The sequence below is a fragment of the Macadamia integrifolia genome, chromosome 2 (assembly GCF_013358625.1).
Source record: "Macadamia integrifolia cultivar HAES 741 chromosome 2, SCU_Mint_v3, whole genome shotgun sequence".
NCBI classification, from domain to species: Eukaryota; Viridiplantae; Streptophyta; class Magnoliopsida; order Proteales; family Proteaceae; genus Macadamia; species Macadamia integrifolia.
In genome coordinates, this window is record NC_056558.1 from 35237619 (window position 1) to 35258519 (window position 20901).

General features: G+C 37.4%; 1 protein-coding gene across 1 annotated transcript; it reads right to left on the minus strand.

Moving 5' to 3' along the window:
• Positions 1-275: 275 nt before the first annotated feature.
• On the minus strand, positions 276-14686 carry LOC122065279 (oligouridylate-binding protein 1-like). Its single transcript, XM_042629076.1, has 12 exons — positions 14536-14686; positions 11547-11676; positions 11077-11179; positions 10747-10823; positions 10609-10670; positions 10434-10521; positions 10187-10262; positions 10053-10083; positions 3389-3508; positions 3139-3224; positions 2524-2697; positions 276-778 (listed from the first exon to the last, which is right to left on the minus strand). Exons 1-12 carry the CDS (start codon positions 14684-14686, stop codon positions 503-505), a joined length of 1374 nt encoding a protein of 457 aa, XP_042485010.1. The 3' UTR covers positions 276-502.
• Between the last annotated feature and the right edge of the window lie 6215 nt (positions 14687-20901).

Consider the following 20901-nt stretch of genomic DNA (forward strand, 5'->3'; position numbering starts at 1 on the left):
AACGGAGATCCAATTCTGTAATTTTACAGTCAAGGTCATACGAATCTTTATGCAAGAGGCCTCCAAGATTTCCAGCAGAAAAACGCAAGTAACAAGGGAAAATGGACATGGAGTTACAAACCCGACAATCTATATAATAAACTTATCTCCACTTTCCACATCAGGATTAACTATTTAACTGTTTAAGGAGAAAGAAAATAACCACAAAGACCTGATGCTCGGCCCATCATCCATGTAATAGCTACAGAAACCTTTATGGAGCGGACAAACCATCATAGTAATAAAATATATATAAAAGCCTTCAAAATATAACTCCTCACTGTAGCACCCACCTGTTCCCCTGAATATTTCTACACTGCACAGTTCAACAAAAAGTACATCCATACAAGGGTGAAAAAAAAAAAAAACTGGTAATTAATAAAAACCATCAGAAAAGCCTTCTCAATAGACTTCGATGCCAACCAAGGAATACCAAGGTTTATGATATAATTGGGATCATCTCTCAGTAGTACATGAGCTGCTGCTGGGCAGCACCAGCATTCTGAAACCCTCCATCATAGATTGCCTGGCTTGCTCCAGCAGCACCCATACCCATGGCTGCATGTTTGAGGGCATGTTGCCCCTGTGGATGCATTAATGCCTGGGCACCACCCATCTTGCTCATAGCCAGCTGACGCTCATAGGCCAGAAGTTCTGCAGCCGAAATACCTGGGGGGAAAGGCGGGGGAAGAGGTGTGGACACTGTCCCTGGTGGAGTAGGTTTACTACCCCAAGAGCACTGCAAGACATGCATGATTGCAAAATTAGACATTGAACACCATAGATTTTTAATAAGCTCCTTAAATAATAATGATTAATATACACAACTAAACTCAACTCAGCCTTTCCCAACAAAATGTGGTTGGCAAAAATAATGATCAAAATGACCATTGCAAAAAATATAGCACATGATGGGACACTAAGGGTAAATAAAAGAGATAGCTATATTTTGACTAGACTGTTGGCCTTTAGCCAATAATAAAAAAAAAAAGGAGGCAAATGGCGACATTTCACATTTGCAACCTGAGGTCTCCACCCTGATGAATTCAAAGTGGCAGTAGCATTTAAACTTCTTTTTTTTTTTTTGGGGGGGGGGGGGCGGTTGGGGAAAATAAAAAACCAAAGAGAAATAAAAGCATCAAATCAAAAAGGAAAAAGTAACCCAAGCCTGCATTGCCCTGCCATACAGATTACCACTTAATCTCATCTGTTGTTTTCAAACCAATTTGACTTGCCTTCATTCCCCTTGTGATCAGACAAAGCATGTATCACCTCTGCAAGTGCCAGGTTTGGTTTGCTAAAATCACTCCAATGTCAGGTGCAGTTTGTAAGTAAAACAATAGTTCAAATATTTAGGAAAACTACTCTCTTCCCCTTCCTATAAATGTAAAGAATATCTTTAACTACAAGCATATTTAGCTAGGGCTCGTAAGAGGGCCGGAAAAGAACTCCTATACAGCCCTTCCAAACGGTGGCTGTTAAAATTTGTCTTGGTTTGGGGGTCCATGGATGTCCATGGATCTTGTGCCATGGGATCATGTCTTACTGGCTTAGCTAGTTCAAGTTTTATCTTTCCTATTGTAATTAAAATTACTAGGCTTAGTTAGGTGTTTTATTTCTAGTTTACTTCAAGTGTAATAGGTCTTTTGACTCTTAGTAGACTACCTGCAGAGAGTTGATTTTCATTATTATAATTATTATAAATAAAGGTGCTGCTCTTAATATATGATTTTATTCTATCGCGTTCAGCTCTCTCCATCCTCTCAATCTCCTCCATCTTCTTCTCCTCTTTGTTTCTATTACAGGTTGTTCCAGCTTTGAAATTATTTCGTTGGTATATATGGAACTATGCATATTTTGCAAAATTCACATATTACCTAACTGCTAAAACTAGTAATCCTCCCCCCAAAAAACCCTGTTATAACTACTAACTAGTCTAATTACACACACCACCCACCCCCCCCCCCCCGGCAAAAGAAAAAAAAAATGTGCCGCTTAGATATACGTTCACCACTACCCTCTTTGTGGGACCTACCACTAAGTAAAGGTTGAGGTAGCAAATGGAACCAATCATGTAAATGGGAAGCAGTAGAAGACCTTAACCCTAGAAATGGTGGAATATCTTTTAATTGTTTTTGATAATGCTCTACAATTATTTTAAAACTAGAGATTATTTATTTAAAGAGATAATAATAATTTTCCCTAAATAGTTTCCTCCCATATTGGGGAAACTAAACAATGTGGCACATCGAGATTCTACAACTTCATTTGTTGCAGTATCTGACAAGACAATGGATCAGGAAGAATATTATATGCCACCACATATTGCCATTTTAAATGTACATCCTGCATCAACAACTCCACTAATTCATACACCAACAAAGAATATAAAATCTAATATTTCAAAATTGAGTAACCAAAAAGTAATCACACCACTGTATCAATGCCGAACTATGGATCAATATCAAAGACCACAAAAGTTACCTTAATTGGCTTGCCACACAGAATTCGAGCATTGCCCATCTGAATGGCCAAGGAAGCTTCTGCATGGGTGCTGTATCTAACAAACCCAAAGCCCTTATCACGCTGCACACGGACTTCCTCAATTACCCCAGCACCAAGGGAATGGAAGTGGCGGTGGAGATCAAGCTGGGTAACCTGCAAACAATTTATTCATAAGAAATCAAGAACAATAGAAACAAAATTAGACAAAACCACACACATGCTGGATATTTCCAAAGCTACAAGAGTGAACTATTGTTGCCCATGGTTTGCTTCAAGAAGAAAGCATTTGGGAAGTCATAAAGTGTGGAATGGTCATGGATCCAGTTTTGAGGTCACAGTAATCAGTTCTACTGTGTGGTGCATGCTGTGGTCCTGAAGGAAATGAGTAAGAAACACATTTTGCAACAAAATGGTCACAGGTAGATAGTTGTTCATGCTTAATGGCCACCAAGTATTTCTTCTCACTGCTTTTCAAGCAAATCTATAATGGCTGGACTTCACTATGAAGTCTAATCACAACGAGAAAAAATATCGGCAGCGTGTATCAAGGAGAAAAGAACCAATATTTCAGACAAAAGGAATGTAATTCCTTACCTCAGGAGCAAGGTTTCCCACATAAACAGTTGTATATTGAGGGTTACTCTCAGGCCCATCATCATTTGTAGTCTCCTGTCCATCTTCTGCAAAAGAATGTGAAAAAATATAAGAAAACCCTACAAACTTTGAGATGTGATGCATTAAAACTGACAGAACCAGCAAGCATTCTCATCATGAAGTTCAAAGAGCATCAACACATTTAACCAAAAAGTGTCATTCACAGACACTCTCATCATGACAGAACTACCTGATGTTCCATTCGTTAGTTCAACCACACTTTTTGCATCTGTATTTTGCTTGTCCTCAATGGCACCAGCACCCTTCGCCGCCCAGTTACATCGTATTTGTCTACTTCCAAGCCACTTTCCTGAACAGTGAAGAGCAAATCAGAAAAGCCAAACAATTATGAATAAAAAATACATTTTGATCCAGTGCTTTAATATGCTTTGTGAAATTTGAGAATACATAAATATGCTACTAGAGTAAAGTGGCTCGTACTGGATTCACACTTGTTATAATTTTTTAAAAAATATACTAGAGTGATCTTGACAAGTCATATTTCTGTCAAGAATCAGCTAAAACCAACGAGCATCCCACTGTGTATCATAGCACTATAATTTCTATAGAGCTTATCAATAGTTGAGTTGTTGGTATCCGAGGGGTTCAACCCATGCTAAGATCAGATGAAATCCCCTCATATTGGAACAACATAAAGCATATTAGGCTATCGGACCAAGGTACATCTTTTGGATTGAGGGCCTTCCACAACCAAACCTATGTTGACTGGATCTGCAGAGAGTTTTCCTTTGAGGGCTCAGCTGGACTCAATTAACAGAGGAACCCTAACCAAATGAAAAGGCATAAGGAACCACCCCGCACCATTAAAGGATAAGCCATGGAGACCATACAATTCAAGAGATTCAATTACTCAAATCCAACATTTAATCCACTAAAGCCTTATCCAGGAAAATGACATGGGTCCCATTTCACTAGCCAACTCCATTTGTCATCCCTAACCATGCATGCCTTTCCTCACTTCTCCCAAAGACATTTTAGGCCTGCTCTTGCTCTTTTAACTCCTCCAATCTTAATCCTTCAATCCTTACCGAAGACTAAGGTCCATGCTAGGAGATTTAACTAAGCTTTTTATGATGCATTCTGCCAACCAGATGCACAAGCCTTCTTCCTTTATCGAAGTTGGGACCAGCTGCACAAAACACTTTCAGAACATTCTATGATCCAACATCAGTTCTGTAATTCTCAAAGCTTCAATTACATTTTCTAAATTCTTGGTATTTTCAAATAAAGTTTTAAAGATCTGTCGAAATATTCTCGAACATAGATTGGTGAAATTTTACAGTTGTTTTGAGAAAGTGTACCATCTAAATTAATTACAAAGTCTCTATCTTATGGATGGATGAGAATGTTGCGCAGTTAAGAAGTGTCATATAAATAAAGAAAGTGTAGAGGAGACGAGGATGTTGAAATGGATGAGTGGGAAAACTAGGAAGGATAAAGTAAAGAATGACCATATAAGAGTTGGGTTGGGTATAACTGCGATTCATGATAAGCTTAGAGAGAGTCATTTGAGGTGGCATGACCATGTCCAACAAAAGCCTTCGGATACCCCAGTACAAAGGAGTGACTTGATTCAGATTGAGAGAACCAAAGGAGCCAAGGGTAGACCTAAAAAAACCACAGAAGTGTGGAAGAAAAACAGGCTTAGCTGAGGCCTCGTATCTTGTATGGCTTCAAATAAAGCTGATTGGAGAGCAATGATCCATGTGGCCGACCCCATTTTGTTGGGATAAAGCCATGTTGTTGTTGTTGTACAAAGTCTCTCTCTTATGGATTTCTTATAATAGATGTAATTGATACATCAAGGAGTGTTGCGAAACCAGGACTTGAAACCAGTACTAGTGATAGAACGGAGAAAGGAGAGAGAGAACGATGGCTGGAGGAGAGAGATCTAAACCCATGATGGTTCAGTGAAACTATCATGGTTTGCCAATGGATTACTTATAATAGCACAAAAAACACTCTTAATAAAACATTAAGAGTATACCTTGCACAAAACTCAACCCAACTATATCCTAACTTGGAAAACCAAAGACAAACAATTATATCAAGAATCAAGATAGGATACTCCCCTATCGTGATCTAACAATAATAGAATACCGCAGGACATCTTAACACTCCCTCTTCAAGCTGAAGTATGTATAACAAAGGCTCCAGCTTGGAACAACAAGATAGATATTAAAAGTAGCATAAGTCTTGAACATATATAGCAGTTGTAGACGCTAGTGAGCATAGAGAACTTCATTCTGGTAGCAATATCAATTCAAGCACACCAATCATCAACGACAATACTAGAGAAAAAAAATTTGTATCCAACAAATTAAAACAACAACGAACAAAAGTAAGTGGTAGAGAACACCAACAACTATATATAAGCTACATATACGATATCTAAAATGAGGGATATGAAGAGCAAAGAATTGGAGCATGTCAAGTGTATCAAAGATGAGGATGGTAGGATGCTAGTAAAGGATGAAGACATTATAAGGAGATGGGATGATTACCGTTGCAAGCTATTAAATCGAGACAGCTTGAGTGGATTTAGCAAGAGTGCATTTTACACCAAGACATTACACGCCATGCATATGTACGTAAGATTGGTGCAATTAAGGTTAAAGATGCCTTAAGAAAGATAAAATAAAGTAAGACTCTTGGCCCAAACGAAGTCCGAATAGAAGTTTGGAAGAGTTTAGGACTTTGTGGGGTATCATTGGTTCTTTTCAACAAAATTCTGAGTAGAAAGAAAATGCCAGACAAGTGGAGGAGGAGCACTATTGTCCCCATCTACAAAAACAAAGGGGATATTCAAGATTGCAATAACTATAAAAGCATAAAACGTATTAACCATGCTATGAAGCTCTGGGAGAAGGTAATTGAAACCCTATTGAGAAGAGAATCTAGTATCTCAGTTAACCAATTTGATTTATGCCAAGGAAATCTACTGAGATACTGAAGGCTTCTTATTATAGCGTCCTTAGAGGGTTAATCTGACATGTTCTAGAGAAGAGAAGGGTGTCGAGCAAATATGTGGATATAATTAAGGATATGTATGATGATGTCATGACTAGTGTGAGAACCAAAGGCGATCAAGGGAGCGAGTTCCCAATTACTATTGGGCTTCATCAAGGATCAACTTTAAGCCCTTAACTATTTGTACTTGTAATAGATGAGTTGACAAAAAACATTCAAGGTGAGTGATGCGGATCCAGGTTCCAAAACCGAAATCGGATCACTTATGGGCCCACTCTGTTATAAGATGGTTCAATTGTAAAGAATAATGGAGTTTACCAAGTGGAATCGCAATCTAGTAAATAGATGGTAGTTTGAGTATAAGAGGAAACATCAAAGGGAAAGGCAACGTACAAGATGGGGAAGGGTAGACTTGAAACTAAGAAACAAAATAAGACAATTAGGACTAAGAGAAGATGAGAAGGGTATTGATGGAAATTAAGATAAAAGAAAATGATACCCTTTTTAGGAGGTTGAACCTCACGACACAAACAAGAACATTAGTCACAAGGGGAAACTTGCGATGATGAGAACTCTTCCAAGATTCAACGATTCAGCCCAAAAATTAAAACGTCCGATTTTGTGCAACTGACTTGTCTTGGTAGAACTTAAAGGAAAAATTCTATAGGATAGTCGTATGCCCATCTATGATGTATGCGGCGAAATGTGGGACAGTTAAGAAGCGGCATATTGATAAGTTGTGTGTAGTGGAGATGAGGACGGTAAGATGGATGCGAGCAAAAACTAAGAAGGATAAGGTAAGGAATGAAAGCATTAGAGCGAAGTTGAGTCACCCCAATCCATGAGAAACTTCAGGAGAGTCGTTCACTCGTTTGAGATGGTATGGCCATCGGATGCACCAATAAAGAGGAGTGATCTGATCTAAATAGAAGGATATAAAAGAGCTAGGACCATAGGAGAAGTGGTGAGGAAAGACCTGCACAGATTATGTCTTGCCCTAAGTATGACATCAAATAGAGCGGATTGGAGGGCCAGGATCCGGGTAGCAGACCCCATCTAGATGTGTTCTACTTCGCTACTATATTTGTGATTTGTTTCCTTTTATCTTTCATCTTCCATATCCTTGCTTGGATCCATGTAGTAGACCCCATTAAGTTGGGATAAGGCTTTATTGTTGTTTTTGTTGTAGAACACCAAAAACAATTCAGAATAATATAGTAGCAGCAGCAACATCATAAGCCCTTCTCAAGGAAGGCAGGTAGTAAGTGTAATCCTCACAAAGAAAAGGTAGCAATGATGTGACTATTATAGATCGAATTAGAAAATATCAAACACGAGCCCCAAATAGTGAACCAAATAGCAGCACAAGGATGTTGTGAACCAAATAGCAACATAAGGAGAGGGGTAAATATGGAAACTCAAGAAACAAAGTAATGATGACATTTTGCTAAATGATTGGGGCTGTAGGGGTATTTTAGGTAATGAACCAAAGAAAACAAATAAAGAAAAGTGGTTTAGCGGTAACTTTCAAACTTCTTGTCGGGAACAAAGGGTTTGGGTTTGGGGTTGGGGCGGTGGGGGTAACTGAAGCATTGTGCAGAACGACAGAGCTGAAGAATCAACACTAGCAAACACCAATCGACAACCATCGAAGAACCAGCAACAACAAACAACATCATAGCACCGGTACTCAGAGATGACAACAAGATTATTTCGATTCAGGGCATCCCTAGCAGGAATTGATACATCAGCAATCGAAACAATAAACTCACATGAAATATCTCCAATCAAAGAAACCATGTGAAGGAAATACATATATGATCAGCATTAAAACACCATCGATATCTTTATCAGTTCCCCGATCAGCATTAAAACACCATCAACAGCTTATCAGTTCTTTGATCAGCAGTATAAGAGAAGAATAACAGAAATTGATAGCAGGAAACAATAATCACTTCAGCAGTAGCAGTAGGGGTATGAATAGATTACGATTCATCATATATCAATCTTCACAGTATACGAAGCCCTAGTTCTTCTTCCTCTATCAATTAGGGTTTCACAAAGAGGAATGGACAGCCTATGTTGCTGTACACCACAAACCAAAAAAACCTAGAAAACAACTCAAACCAGATATTAAGAATATAGCATTTACTGGTTATAGCTCAGATACCATGTAATGAAACCAGGAACTAAAACCAGTACCTGTGATAAAACAGAGAAAGGAGAGAAGAAAAAAAAAAGAGAACAATGGGAGGAGAGAGATCTAAATCTACGTTAGGTTTAATGTAATTATCGTGGTCTGCCAAAAGATTACTTATAATAGAAAAACAGAATCAGACGCTTAGTAGGATACTAAGAGTATAATCCCGCACAAGACTCAACCCAACTATATCCTAACTAGGAAAACTAAGGACAAAATCATATATCACGATAGGGACACTCCCCTATTGTGATCTAACAATAATATAATATCGCAGGACATCTTGACCAGTAAGATATAAATATTTTCCAATATATGAGCTAACTATAAATTTGATGTGCAGCTTAAGATATATAGGGTTGATCTTTTCCCATCACTCATGCCATCTCCATAAGGGGTTACAAGCATAACTGTCTTTTTAAGGTTTTTACATAGATCGTGAATTGGGTGCTTTCAGGATTGAAATTAACGGACGAGAGAGCATATGAGATGAGGCAGGTTTAATGAAAGCTGAAGGTTAACCGGAACTGGTCAGAGCAACAGGGGTAAGTGGCACAGACAAGGCCAAAGAGTAATTGAAAGACCTAAATTCAAGGGTCACAGGCTGCATAATTAATGGGGCTAATCAAGGACTATGTGTTGAATAGAAAAATTAAATGATAATCAGTAAATAATTACATAACTCAACAATCAGACCTATACTTTGTTTGGACTGGATCCATGTAGCCGACCCCATTAAGTTGGGATAAGGCTAAGTTTGTTGTTGTTGTACAAAAAATTAAAAATCATATGATAATCAATAAAGCATCCCTGATATCGCTTTTTATAGGCATTAGAGAAAAGTAAAATGAAATTAAGGCCATAAAAAAAAAAAAAAAAAAAAAGGTTACCAACCCCACAGTAAAAAATCTATGAAAAATAATCACTCAAAATCTGTCCCATCTCACTACATTATTTGAACATTCTAAACTTCTACCAGTCAACCGACTCAACCCACACATCTACCGAATCCGTCAGAGACAAATCCTACCACAGGCATTTCTATGGTACTTTGGCACACCGCAGCAACCTCTTTTAACAGGAAATGTACATAAATTAATAGTTTAGAGAGAAACCTCCACTGGTCATTCATGTACACAGAAAACGGTCCTCCATGAGTTTTTAGAGGATCAAAGGGACTTCAATTTCTGCATATAGTATAAATGGGATATACATAGATGTCTTCCCATATTCTTTACAAGGGTAAAGGTATCCAGCTAAACCAACACTTAGTCTACATTGCATCCAAGAGAATAAAAGCTTTATTATTGCAGATGGTAATTCTGGCTTGAAATAGAACAAAACAAAAAACTTGACAGTTGCTGAGGTCCGAGGACGTATTAACTCAAAAGTGTTGCCATCCAGCAAACTAATGTTGATTTAAAATATATTGGCCTGCCTTACTCTTCATATAGTGAAAAACTTATCTCAATAACAATACCCACCCAGAGAATAAGGCCAATCTTAATATGCAATCAGTTTGGACAATTTTTTTTTTATCGTAGTTCTTAGTGGCAATGTTTCAAATGTTGATATGAAACAATAAAGAGCATTAAACGGATTGGTGCAGTACAGAACAAAACATTAGGGGACAACACAGATTGGTGCACAATAGGTTCCATACCTGTTAAATCATTTATTGCACTTTGGGCATCCTGTGAAGAAGATAAAATTAGTCAGATAATCATGAGAAACAAAAGTTTATAAAATAGATCTGCCATAGGATATAAGTAAATAATACTAAGAAAATATATTTACCTGTTGGTTCCGAAAAGAAACAAATCCAAACCCCCTTGAGCGACCAGTCTTCTGATCCCACATAACCCTTGCGTCACTGCACCCAGAACAATGGTTATGTCACCCCAATGATCTGCTACTGGCTGAACAATGTGTAGATTATAAAATACATTCTGAATTCTAATTTCTATTAATTAAAATCTACATGAAGTTGCAGACAAAACAGAATCCCATGAACAAAAGGAAATATTGGCCAAGTGGAGCTTACGAACAACTGGGATAAACAGAGAAGCAGGCAAACAAGGTTGCATCTGTAACTTCAGGGCTCAGATCACCAACAAATATGTTAAAATGACCTGCATAACAGGGAAACAATATCATATAGTCTCAAACTGAAAAGAAATTCAGAACCAGGAGAATATGATGCATGGTGATGAATTTACCTGAAGTATCTTCCCTTTGACCACTAGCATATGCCCAATTAACTTTTATAGGTTGTCCAAACCTGTAAATTACAGAGTAAGTCCTGAGATGTAGGAAGAAAACATAAGGAATTGAAAATTCAAAAGGATTCCACTTACAGATGCCTCCCATTAAGAGTTAATATAGCAAGTGCAGCTGATCTCCGGTCGAAGTAGTCTACAAACCCATAAGATGACTGCATTGAAGAGAAACAATGTAGATGTCAACAACTCAGGACTAGAGAAGACACTAGACTGGCAAAGTTAATGTCAGGACAAGCGAAAGGTCCATATCAAATTCAGTTGGCCTGAACCTAACATGTTTCCAATATAAGGGCATGTCAGATGGGGATTCCCATACCTTTTAGTGGATGGTATAGCCACTTAGTAACTGTTTCAATAGGTTGAAAAGACTAACAATGCAAGCATCTGTTGCATGAAAAAACTCACCTTATCTTTCCTAATAAGCTTGCACCCTTCAAGGGGACCAGTACTTGAGAACACCTCTTGAAGAAGTGGTTCAGTAACTTGTGTATGAATGTTGCCCACATAACTGAATTTTCTCAAACCAAAGAACAAGTAAGTTAAACAACTGAGATGAAAGGCATCTCCCTAAACAGGAACCTACATATGGCACACAAACAAATGGCTTAAAAAAAACCACAACAACACTTTTGAAGAGACGAACATAAATGGAAAATGAGAGATTAGAGCCAAAGAATGGAAAGGCCGATCTCAAAAAATGGATTTAACTAGAAGAGTTTGAAAGAGAGCTGCAGACTTTGCCAGGTGAGATGGGAGGTTACAAGCCCAATGCTTAAGCCTTAAATCTAAAATAAAAGCACATATAAACAAAAAGTAAATGAAACCAGATTCAAAAATAAAAATGGTAAAAAAGAAATTGTCACAATGACACTCACACACTGCGGCATGCACTCGAATCAAACCCAGGAGGCAGATTTCCACTCGGAATCGGCTCTATCTGCAAAATATAAAATGTAAATAAAACTGGGGGAAGAAAATAAACCCAAACAAACCTATGCCCATAATGGCCCAAAATAGATTATGAACAATCTTAGAAATAATGTAGAACTAGAATCGGCAAACCAACCTAGTCCCAAAACAGCACGATACTCTATAACAGTAGATCAGATCTGGAACACCTTGAGTATGGAAGAAAAGAGGGAGATAACTAGAAGAGGACCTCTTGTGTTTCACACCGCTGAGAGTCAATTGGATCAAACACCAATTCCATCAGCCTTGATCAAACACAAGACAAATCTCCATGTAGAAGACAATAGCAACAACCATTAATTTTTTTTATCAAAATCATCTGGGCCTTTAGGAGCCTCCTCTTCTTTATTTATAATGTTAATGGGGGAGGGAATTACAAAATAGAAGGTTCCTCAAAAAGGAAACCAAATATTCTCCTAATACAATAGCTACTAAAAACTGAAATTAGAAACTAACTGAAATTAGAAACTAGTTGAAAAAAGAAACTAACTACTAAGGACTTGACTTAATTAATAACTTGACTCATAAGGAAACAAATATAACTCAAATCAAGCCCAACTAGAAAGGAAACTAATGAAAATGGAAACTAACTAGTAATCCCGTACTCAATCTTAGAGCCCCCTTTTTAGACCCATAAAAGTGGTCTATTACACTCAAAACACATGGGATCAAAAGCCTAACATGTATGGAACCCAACCCTAGGCTTATTCCTAATAAAACAAGCCTATTTTGATAATTAATCTGCATCAAGTACTTAACCCCCTACTGGCAAGGGGTGACAACCACAAGGCAAGTTATTTAATAACATAAGTAGTTGAAATTAATTGTCACCCTACCTCCACCATACAAACCCTCCTTTTTTTATTATGTCTTTGTGTCCATGAAATTAGAAACTAACTGAAAAAGGAAACTAAATACTAATGACTTGACTCAATTAATAACTTGATCCCTAAGAAAACAAAAATAACTTAAACTAAACCCAACAAGGAAACTAATGAAAAAAGAAACAAACTAGTAATCCTATATGTAACCTTAAAGCCCCTCTTTTAGGCCTATAAAAGTGGCCTATTACACTCAAAAACATATGGGATCAAAGGCCCAACATGTATGGAACCCAACCCTAGGCTTATTCCTAATAAAACAAACCTATTTTTTAGTGATTAATCTGCATTCCATTTCTTTCCTTTCCTTTCGTTTCCATTCCATTTCTTTAAAATCATGCCACATGCAATGGTAATTAGCTTAACTGTAACTTACTGAGGTTATTAGACACAAAGGGATTAATGTAGACTAGGATAGATAAACTACCAAGCCTTCAACTGCAGGATTTTTTAATCAGAAGAATAACCATGAATAGCCCAACAGCAGCACAATATATCAGAATAGAAGGACCAGATTGGATAAACCAGCAAGTTATTGATGTCAGTGGTTAGGTATTCTCATATCAGATTAGTAATATGATGAATAAGGCTTAACAGGGATTGACACAAGTCTCAAACAGTCCACCCAACATGAACAAAACCATGGTAGATCATAGAAATCAGAATAGACCAAAACAGATGGCTGGCTAGGTCTCGGCAGGTTCTGAAAATTTGTAACAGAATCTGCATTTTCTGGGTAGAACTGAGAGAAGAAGAGATTTAAATACCTGTTTACTTAGGACAAATCAGTAACACCTTGGATGGTTGATAGACGAAGAAAAAAAACCTCTCGGGCTTCACACCACAGAGAGTCAATTGGATCAAACACCAATTCCATCGGCCTTGATCAAACACACGACAACTCTTCATGGAGAAGACAATAGCAGCAGCCATTAATTTGTTTTTATCAAAAATCATTCTTAGCTTTAGGAGCCTCCTCCTCTTTATTTATAATGTTGATGGGGGAGGGAATTACAAAATAGAAGGTCCTTAAAGGAAACCTTAATTTAGTCTCCTAATACAATATTTACTAAAAACTGAAATTAGAAACTAACTAAAATTAGAAACTAAACTGAAAAAGGAAACTAACTACTAATGACTTGACTCAAGTAATAACTTGATCCCTAAGAAAACAAAAATAACTTAAACTAAACCCAACATAAAAGAAAAGCTAATGAAAAATGAAACAAACTAGTAATCCCGTATGTAACCTTAAAGCCCTTCTTTCAGGCCCATAAAAGTGGCCTATTACACTCAAAACACATGGGATCAAAGGCCCAACATGTATGGAACCCAACCCTAGACTTATTCCTAATAAAACAAAACATTTTTTGGTGATTAATCTGCATCATGGATGGTCTAGAAGAGGACACATGGAGGGGCACTATTGGTTAGATTTTCCTATATAAGCCTTGCTTAGACAAAGAGAAAGATTTTTTTTCTCTCTTTTGCCTTCTTAGCCTGGAGATAGTTAGTGGGGTGTGCTGAGAATAAACACCTGAGTTCTTATGAAGAAGGAGAAGGAACTAGAGAGGTAATTAGCCAGGAAGAGGGAGTAGAGTGGACTTTGTTCCATAATCTGGAGAGGGAAGAAGAGAATAGAGAAAACCTACCAAATCCTGGAAATTTTGGGGAAAAATGAGATATTATCTGTTGTATTTCTTTTTACTGGTTCAATGGTGGTTTAATGTGAAGAATTATGTTCATGTTATAAATGCTACTGGTGACCCATTTTCCTGTTCGTGCTGCTACTACATACAAGCTTTGATCTGTGATGCTACTATTTAATGAATATCTGAAAAGGGGAGGAAGGAGACGCTGCTGCTAGTGACCTGAGAAATGAAGAATTCATAGCTTACTCTTGATCATAGAAGAAGGAGGTCTATACAAGTTAAAACTTCACACTTCCCATTCTTGTTGGGATTTGAAACTTGAAAGGAGAAAAAGAAAGAGAAAAGTAAGAGGAAAAGCAAACATTGTGATATGGCCCACATGGCCACATCACTTGCATCCAGACTAAGTGCTAACTGGCAGACATTGGCTGCAAAGTAAACATTGTCTGCAACAACAGTACCACTACCAAGAACAACAATAATGGGGGTTGCAGGGTCCTGGAGGGGTGGCATGTAAGCAATGATTTTAAGCTTCAGCTTTCGAGGTGATAGAAATTACATAATCTAATTGGATTAAGAAATATTTCATATACAGGAAAAAAAAATCTGGATGATATGAAGTAAGTAAGAAATTGAAAAGAGATCTTACACATGAAAATTTTCATTCTAAGACCTCTCTTTGTTTCTCCAATCATGAGGTGAAGCACGATGTTTGAAGAAGATTGTCTGGCTTTACAGTCAATAGCAAGTGTAGCACTAAGGTGACACGTTAGCAGTGTCAGTTTAGAAGCGTCAGTTGAGATTTTTGAATGCAGTCGGAAGATCTTCCATATCAAGATTGGGGTCCACTGGCTGATCCTAGACTGCCATTGGATAATTTTGTTTGGGTTTTCACATGGTAATAAGCAAGTTTAGCACTAAGGCAACATCATCAGCGATGCTTGGGGTTTTGAACAGTTAGAATGTCTACTACATCAATATTGGAGTAATAAAAAATGAAATGAAAATAATCAATCTGAAGTTAAGGAGCAAGAACATAAAGGCAAAGACAGTGACATACCTGAGTAAGATGTCACAAACTGATCTTGCACCGATAGCAGTGAAGTAACAAGTGGAGTCTTTTCCCATGCCAAGAGAAGAATCGTTATGCAAATAAGAAGAGTAAGTATAAGAAAAAGCAGTTTCCCCCTCAATCTGTGAAGAATTCCTCCTTTCATCCTTATTGATGAAGGCTAACAAAAATTTCAATTCCTTTTCCTGTTCTCAAAGTTTGAAGGCATCTTGCTCGCATCATAAATATGAGGCTTCTTTTGATATTAGTTCCATGGGAGATGCATAACTATAGTGCATTTTTTCCTTCAATTGCAAATGTTGGTTGATCCAGCTGTGCAAACAAAGTCATACAAAAAAAGTTATTAGTGGGAGAAGATACAAGCCACATGAATATTTTAAAGGCTTCTCTAACAGTGAGATCATCTCTAAAGGTCCTTGTTGCCCGCTAGCTACAAACAATAACTACAAAAAAAAAAAATCTGTCACACTCAAGAGTACGGTAAAACATGTCTAAAACCAGAGCTAACAATTCAGTATAGATGCCTGAAATAACCATTATTACCTATCCTGAGCAGGGTTTCCCCAGGAACCGCCATCACAATTGAATTTAATGGCATTCTCCAAGAGCCCAGATCAATCGGACAATGGGAGAGGAATTAGGAGGGAATCTGACAATGTAAGACCAATTTCCGAAGAGAGAGAGAGAGAAGATCCATAAAACCAAGTAGATTCAGAAGAGAAGAAGATGCTGCTCTTTGAATAGCTAATGGTGTTAAAAGCATTATCCCTTGCGTAACTAATGGTGTTAAATCTCCCTCTCCCTCTTGGGTATTTATCCCCTGTTCTTATAAAGCTAAAACTTTAAGTTCTCTCTGATAGAGTAACTCCGACGCTTTTAAATTAAGGTCCCATTCTTTGCTATTCTTGACATTAAGACGCTAAATAAATTCCCAAATTAGCAGACAAATTATAAAGCAAAGCTATTGAACACCATTTTGAACAGAGACATCCACAAATAATTGGATTTCACAAATCTAAAAAGATTATATATATATATATATATATAGAGAGAGAGAGAGAGAGAGAGAGAGAGAGAGAGAGACTGTATACGTTTACCTTAAATATGTTTTCCCTTCTCACAATTGAGACAGCAGAGAAGCCAGAGATGATCATTATGTGACATACCACTGAGAATGAGATTCTTTCTTTGGTTTCTTAACCTTTCCGGAACGGCGAAGCAGAGAATTTCCATTCTGCAGAAGATCGATCGAGCTTGAATATTATAAAGAATTCATTTCCTGAAAGTACCAAATGCTCTTTAATCGGAATAGAATAATAGATTTCATGTCAAGAGGAAACTTGAACGTTGGGATGATCAACGCATTCAAAATTGCTTTGAAAGCTAATCTTAGGTCGGTCACGATGTTTTGGTTTACCCTTTATGAGGAAGGAAGATCTGCAAATGGGTTCTATTCAGATCCGTCTACCGACTCCACCCAGTATGAGAATCGTAGGAATCGTAGAAGAAGAGAGGCGATAGAAAATGACGACACGTTGGGAGGATAAAAAATGGGGGCAGGATTTGTTTTCCTGAGAAAGAATATGGGCACGATTTGCCTAAGATCGATGGGTTTGTGCTCACGTCCATCCAAGTATATAGTGTTGGAGCATGACCTCGCAATAAAATCATTTTTTTTTTTTGGTAGGACCTCGCAAGAAAATCAAAGATCATTAAAATCAAAATTTCTTTTTGGGGTAAGAAAGTTGCTTGTCTGGCAGCCACGTGTATATTGATTGGATCAAAACATTTCCATTTTTCTGGTAGAAAAAACATTTCCCTTTTTAACATAATGTAAAGGGTAAGGATGGTTCCTACAACAAGAACAATGTAAGAAAGAAATTTACATGTTACACTATCAAGGGGTTAAAAGAGTAGGAGAGAGAGAAATTTACATATTACAATAATGTAATGAGGGAAAAGAGATTCATATGGAACCCACATGGTTAGAATAGGAGAAAGAGTAAGAACGGGCCTTACTGTTTATCATGTGGAGAGAATATAAAAGAATCTGTGCAAGGGCAATGCATGCATGCTTCATTTTGCCTAAATTAATAAAACATTGAAGGTCTTTTTAGCCTAAGGCACCTGGTGCCTAACATTGATATGTGTAGGCATAGTAAATGCCTATGGCTCTGAGAATCTTTTCCTTAAAATCATTAGGGTTCTCTAGTCTGTGATGTATAAAAGTTTGAGGTATTTTTTTTACACCATAGATCTACACATAAAAATCTAATGGGAGAGAAAACGTTTTCTGATTGCGTCGTCCCTATGTCAATGCATGGACCAGTGAAAGTGCACACCTAGGCATTCGACAACAAAAGATGGGGTGGTCATTTCACCAACCTTGTGTCTAGGCATAGAGCACACGACGGGATAACATTCTATTCTCCAAATCTAATATATGGATCTGGCATAAAATAATATATAATAATATAAAATACGTATTGCAGAAAAACATCATTACACTTCAAATGTTGATCCTGGAGGCTCCTATAGCCAATTGTTCCCGACCTTAACTGCATTTGGCAAGAGTGTTTACTTCAGCTGTTCATATGAGAGGCTATGGCAGCCGGCAATTTCCCAATTGGTTACTACACCCAAGTCTAGGAAGAAGTCAGTCTATCTCTTTCTTCCCCCTTTTTTAAATGACCCCCATATCCTTCCTCAATGATACCTCATCATATGTCTCCATTGGTGTTATTTTTATCCATTTTTAAATGGCTTCCTTGTTCCTATGTATTGAACCAAAGGGGATGTCGATTGGGTCTCGCGTAGGTGAAGGGCCACACTCTTAGAAAACACTTCCCCTTCTAGTATAATACAAAGGGTGAAGATAGTTCATACAAGAAGAATGTTGGAAAGAATTTGCACGTTACACAATGAGGAGTTAAAAAATAGTATTGTCCGTATGGGATCCACATGGTCAGAATATGAGAGAGAGTGTGAGTGGTCCTTATTGTTTATTATGTGGGAAGAGTGTAACGGAATCTGTGGGGCAATGCATTTTTCATTTTCCTTAAATTCATAAATCATGGAAAAAGACTTTCTGAACCCAAGGCACATATTGCGCCTACACATATGAACATATTTTATTGTTTCTTCTCTTTCCCGAATAAATAAATAAACAACCTTAGTATGTACGTGTAGGCATAGAAAATGCTTGAGGCTCAGACAATCCTTTTCCTAAAATCATTGGGGTTCTCTAGTTTATCCAGTATAAGAATTTTGAGGTATCTTTTACACCATATGATCTGAATATAAAAATCTCATGGGAGATAAAGCATTTCTTGATTGTGTGGTTGTTATGCCAATGCATGGACCAATGAAAGTGTACACTTAGGCATCCAACAGGGAGGGATGGGTAGTCATTTCACCACCCTTGTATCTGGGTACAAGAGCACACGGCAGGGTAGCGTTCTTTTCTTTAAATTCAATATATTGATTTGGCAAAAAATCATGTACAGTAACACAAAATATGTATTGCGAAAAAAAAAAAAAACACTATTATACTTCAACTGTTGATCCGGGAGGCTCCTATAGCCAATTGTTCCCAGACCTTGATTGCATTTGGCAAGAGTTTTACTTTAGCTGTTCATATGGGAGGCTATGGCAACCGACAATTTCCCAATTGGTTACTGCACCCAAGTCCACGGAGAGGTCGCTTGTTGCACTCTCTCAATCCATTGGCTATGTAACATCCTGTTATTCCCCCTTCTGCCCCCTAACACCTTCTACCCTTGGCTTCGCTTCATTAAGTTGGGACACTGACCCCTAGTGGCCAATGCCCCAATAAGATCTACAAAAAAAAATTGCCTAGCCCTTGATCATTCATTCTATCAATAAGATGCAGAACAACGGTTTTAGGTATTGGCCTCGCATTGTTTGTATCAGCTTTTGATCACTATCGTCAAACAGCAATATCAATATCTAGCCTACACCAGATCAGTGCACGGTACAGACATGGAGGTATAATTGTCAATACACTCATAGTATTAGTATCTTTGAGGGAAAAATTGTCCGATTCAATCCATCGATCCCATTCAAATATCAAATCCAATCCGATCTACCAATAGCCTATACCTTAAACCATGTTCAGAACCCTAAAATGAAAGAAAAGTACTCCAATTTGTTTTATTATAGCTCGCAGCAATGAACCTCTCTATTTCTTCTGACGGTTTACACACTCATTCTTTTTATTTACAAGAGCATAGAATCTCTCTCCCTTTTAACTATTTTATCATGGCTTTCTATTTTTTTGTAACTCTCTGATGATACACAATATCTCAAGGTAGACTTTAATTTTGAGTCTCTTGGCATTCTCCCTCAGCCTCCATTGTAAAGATTTACCCAAATTGAAAAACATTTGTAGATGTCAATGACTCACTCTCCCTATCCAGGTCCCTTTCGGAATGGTAGATTTGAAGAGCTTCCAAGAGGGGGTGAATTTAGATTATAAATTATGAAAGACTTTGAGAGAGAACAAACACAAGAGCATCTAGTTTTTAAACACTACCGCAAACTACAAATAAAGCAAGATGAGAAATAAGATTTTAGAGTGGTTCAGGCAACAACCACAATTTCTTTCCTAGGTAGCAATCAAGCCCTTATTCATTATAGTTTTTCCATGACTCACTACAAACCCCAAGGTGTTTTTTAACTTCACATCAAAATCAATGACAATGTTACCATATGACATTTCTTGGGTAGCCCAAACCTCTAAACAAGGAACAACAACACTTTACAAAAGTGAAAAAAAAAAATAGAACCTTTAAGAAGGTAGAAAATTAAGCAAAGTAAAGCATGAACTCTTTCGCAAACACTAAACCAAATGAATAAATGAATTGTCAATTAAAACTCTTTAAACAATGTTGAAATAGTTCCATTTTTTGTTAAATAAAATTCCCATTTAAATAAGTACAAAGTGTTAAGAAGTAAAAACTTTTATTCAAGCAAAAACACCACATGGACGACAACTTAGACACAAGTTTTTGTGCTTATGAAGACTTCGTGAAACTTTCCATTTGAACTTGAGCCTAGGTTTTCTTTTCCTCCATATATTTGTATCTCACTAATGACACCAATCTACCCTACATGCTCCCACCTTTAAACAAAAACGACCCTATAAAAAAACCCCTAACTGATTGGTAACATTACTTCATCGATTTTTTACTTTCCACTTATTTCCATAGTTCTATACCAGTCACCCACTTTACAGCTTCATCTTTCATGCCTTTTCCTTTGGGTTGTTCAGCTACAGTTGATTCAAAGTAACCCTAAACTTATCACCACACATGGTTATTTCATTATCAGCATGCCTCGTGGATCCTATGGTCAATATTCTCTCCAATTTGATGATGGCAGTAATGTATGGCGCTCATGTTTTTTGGTTCAGGCCTACCAACGATTTGGTTCTCTTCATACTTCGTGTGGTCTGCATGATAATAAACAATCACTCCTAACATTTACATCTAATATCAGAACATTGATGTACTAAACTTGTTTTTTTAGTTTGCACCAAAAAATTTGATGATGGCAACAATATGGGAAGCTTTGTTAGAAGCTCCCATTCAATTTCAATTAGTGCATCAATAAAGATAGGTTTTCATTACTGTTA

Excerpts from the sequence above, each read along its gene's own strand:
- LOC122065279 (XM_042629076.1), bottom strand. The coding sequence starts at position 14,686 with ATGCCACCCCTCCAGGACCCTGCAACCCCCATTATTGTTGTTCTTGGT. Across the intron at positions 11,677-14,535 it reads CATGTGGGCCATATCACAAT|ATTATGGGCATAGGTTTGTT; the intron begins GTTTGCTTTTCC and ends CTATTTTGGGCC. Across the intron at positions 10,084-10,186 it reads TTTCTTTTCGGAACCAACAG|GATGCCCAAAGTGCAATAAA; the intron begins GTAAATATATTT and ends TCTTCTTCACAG.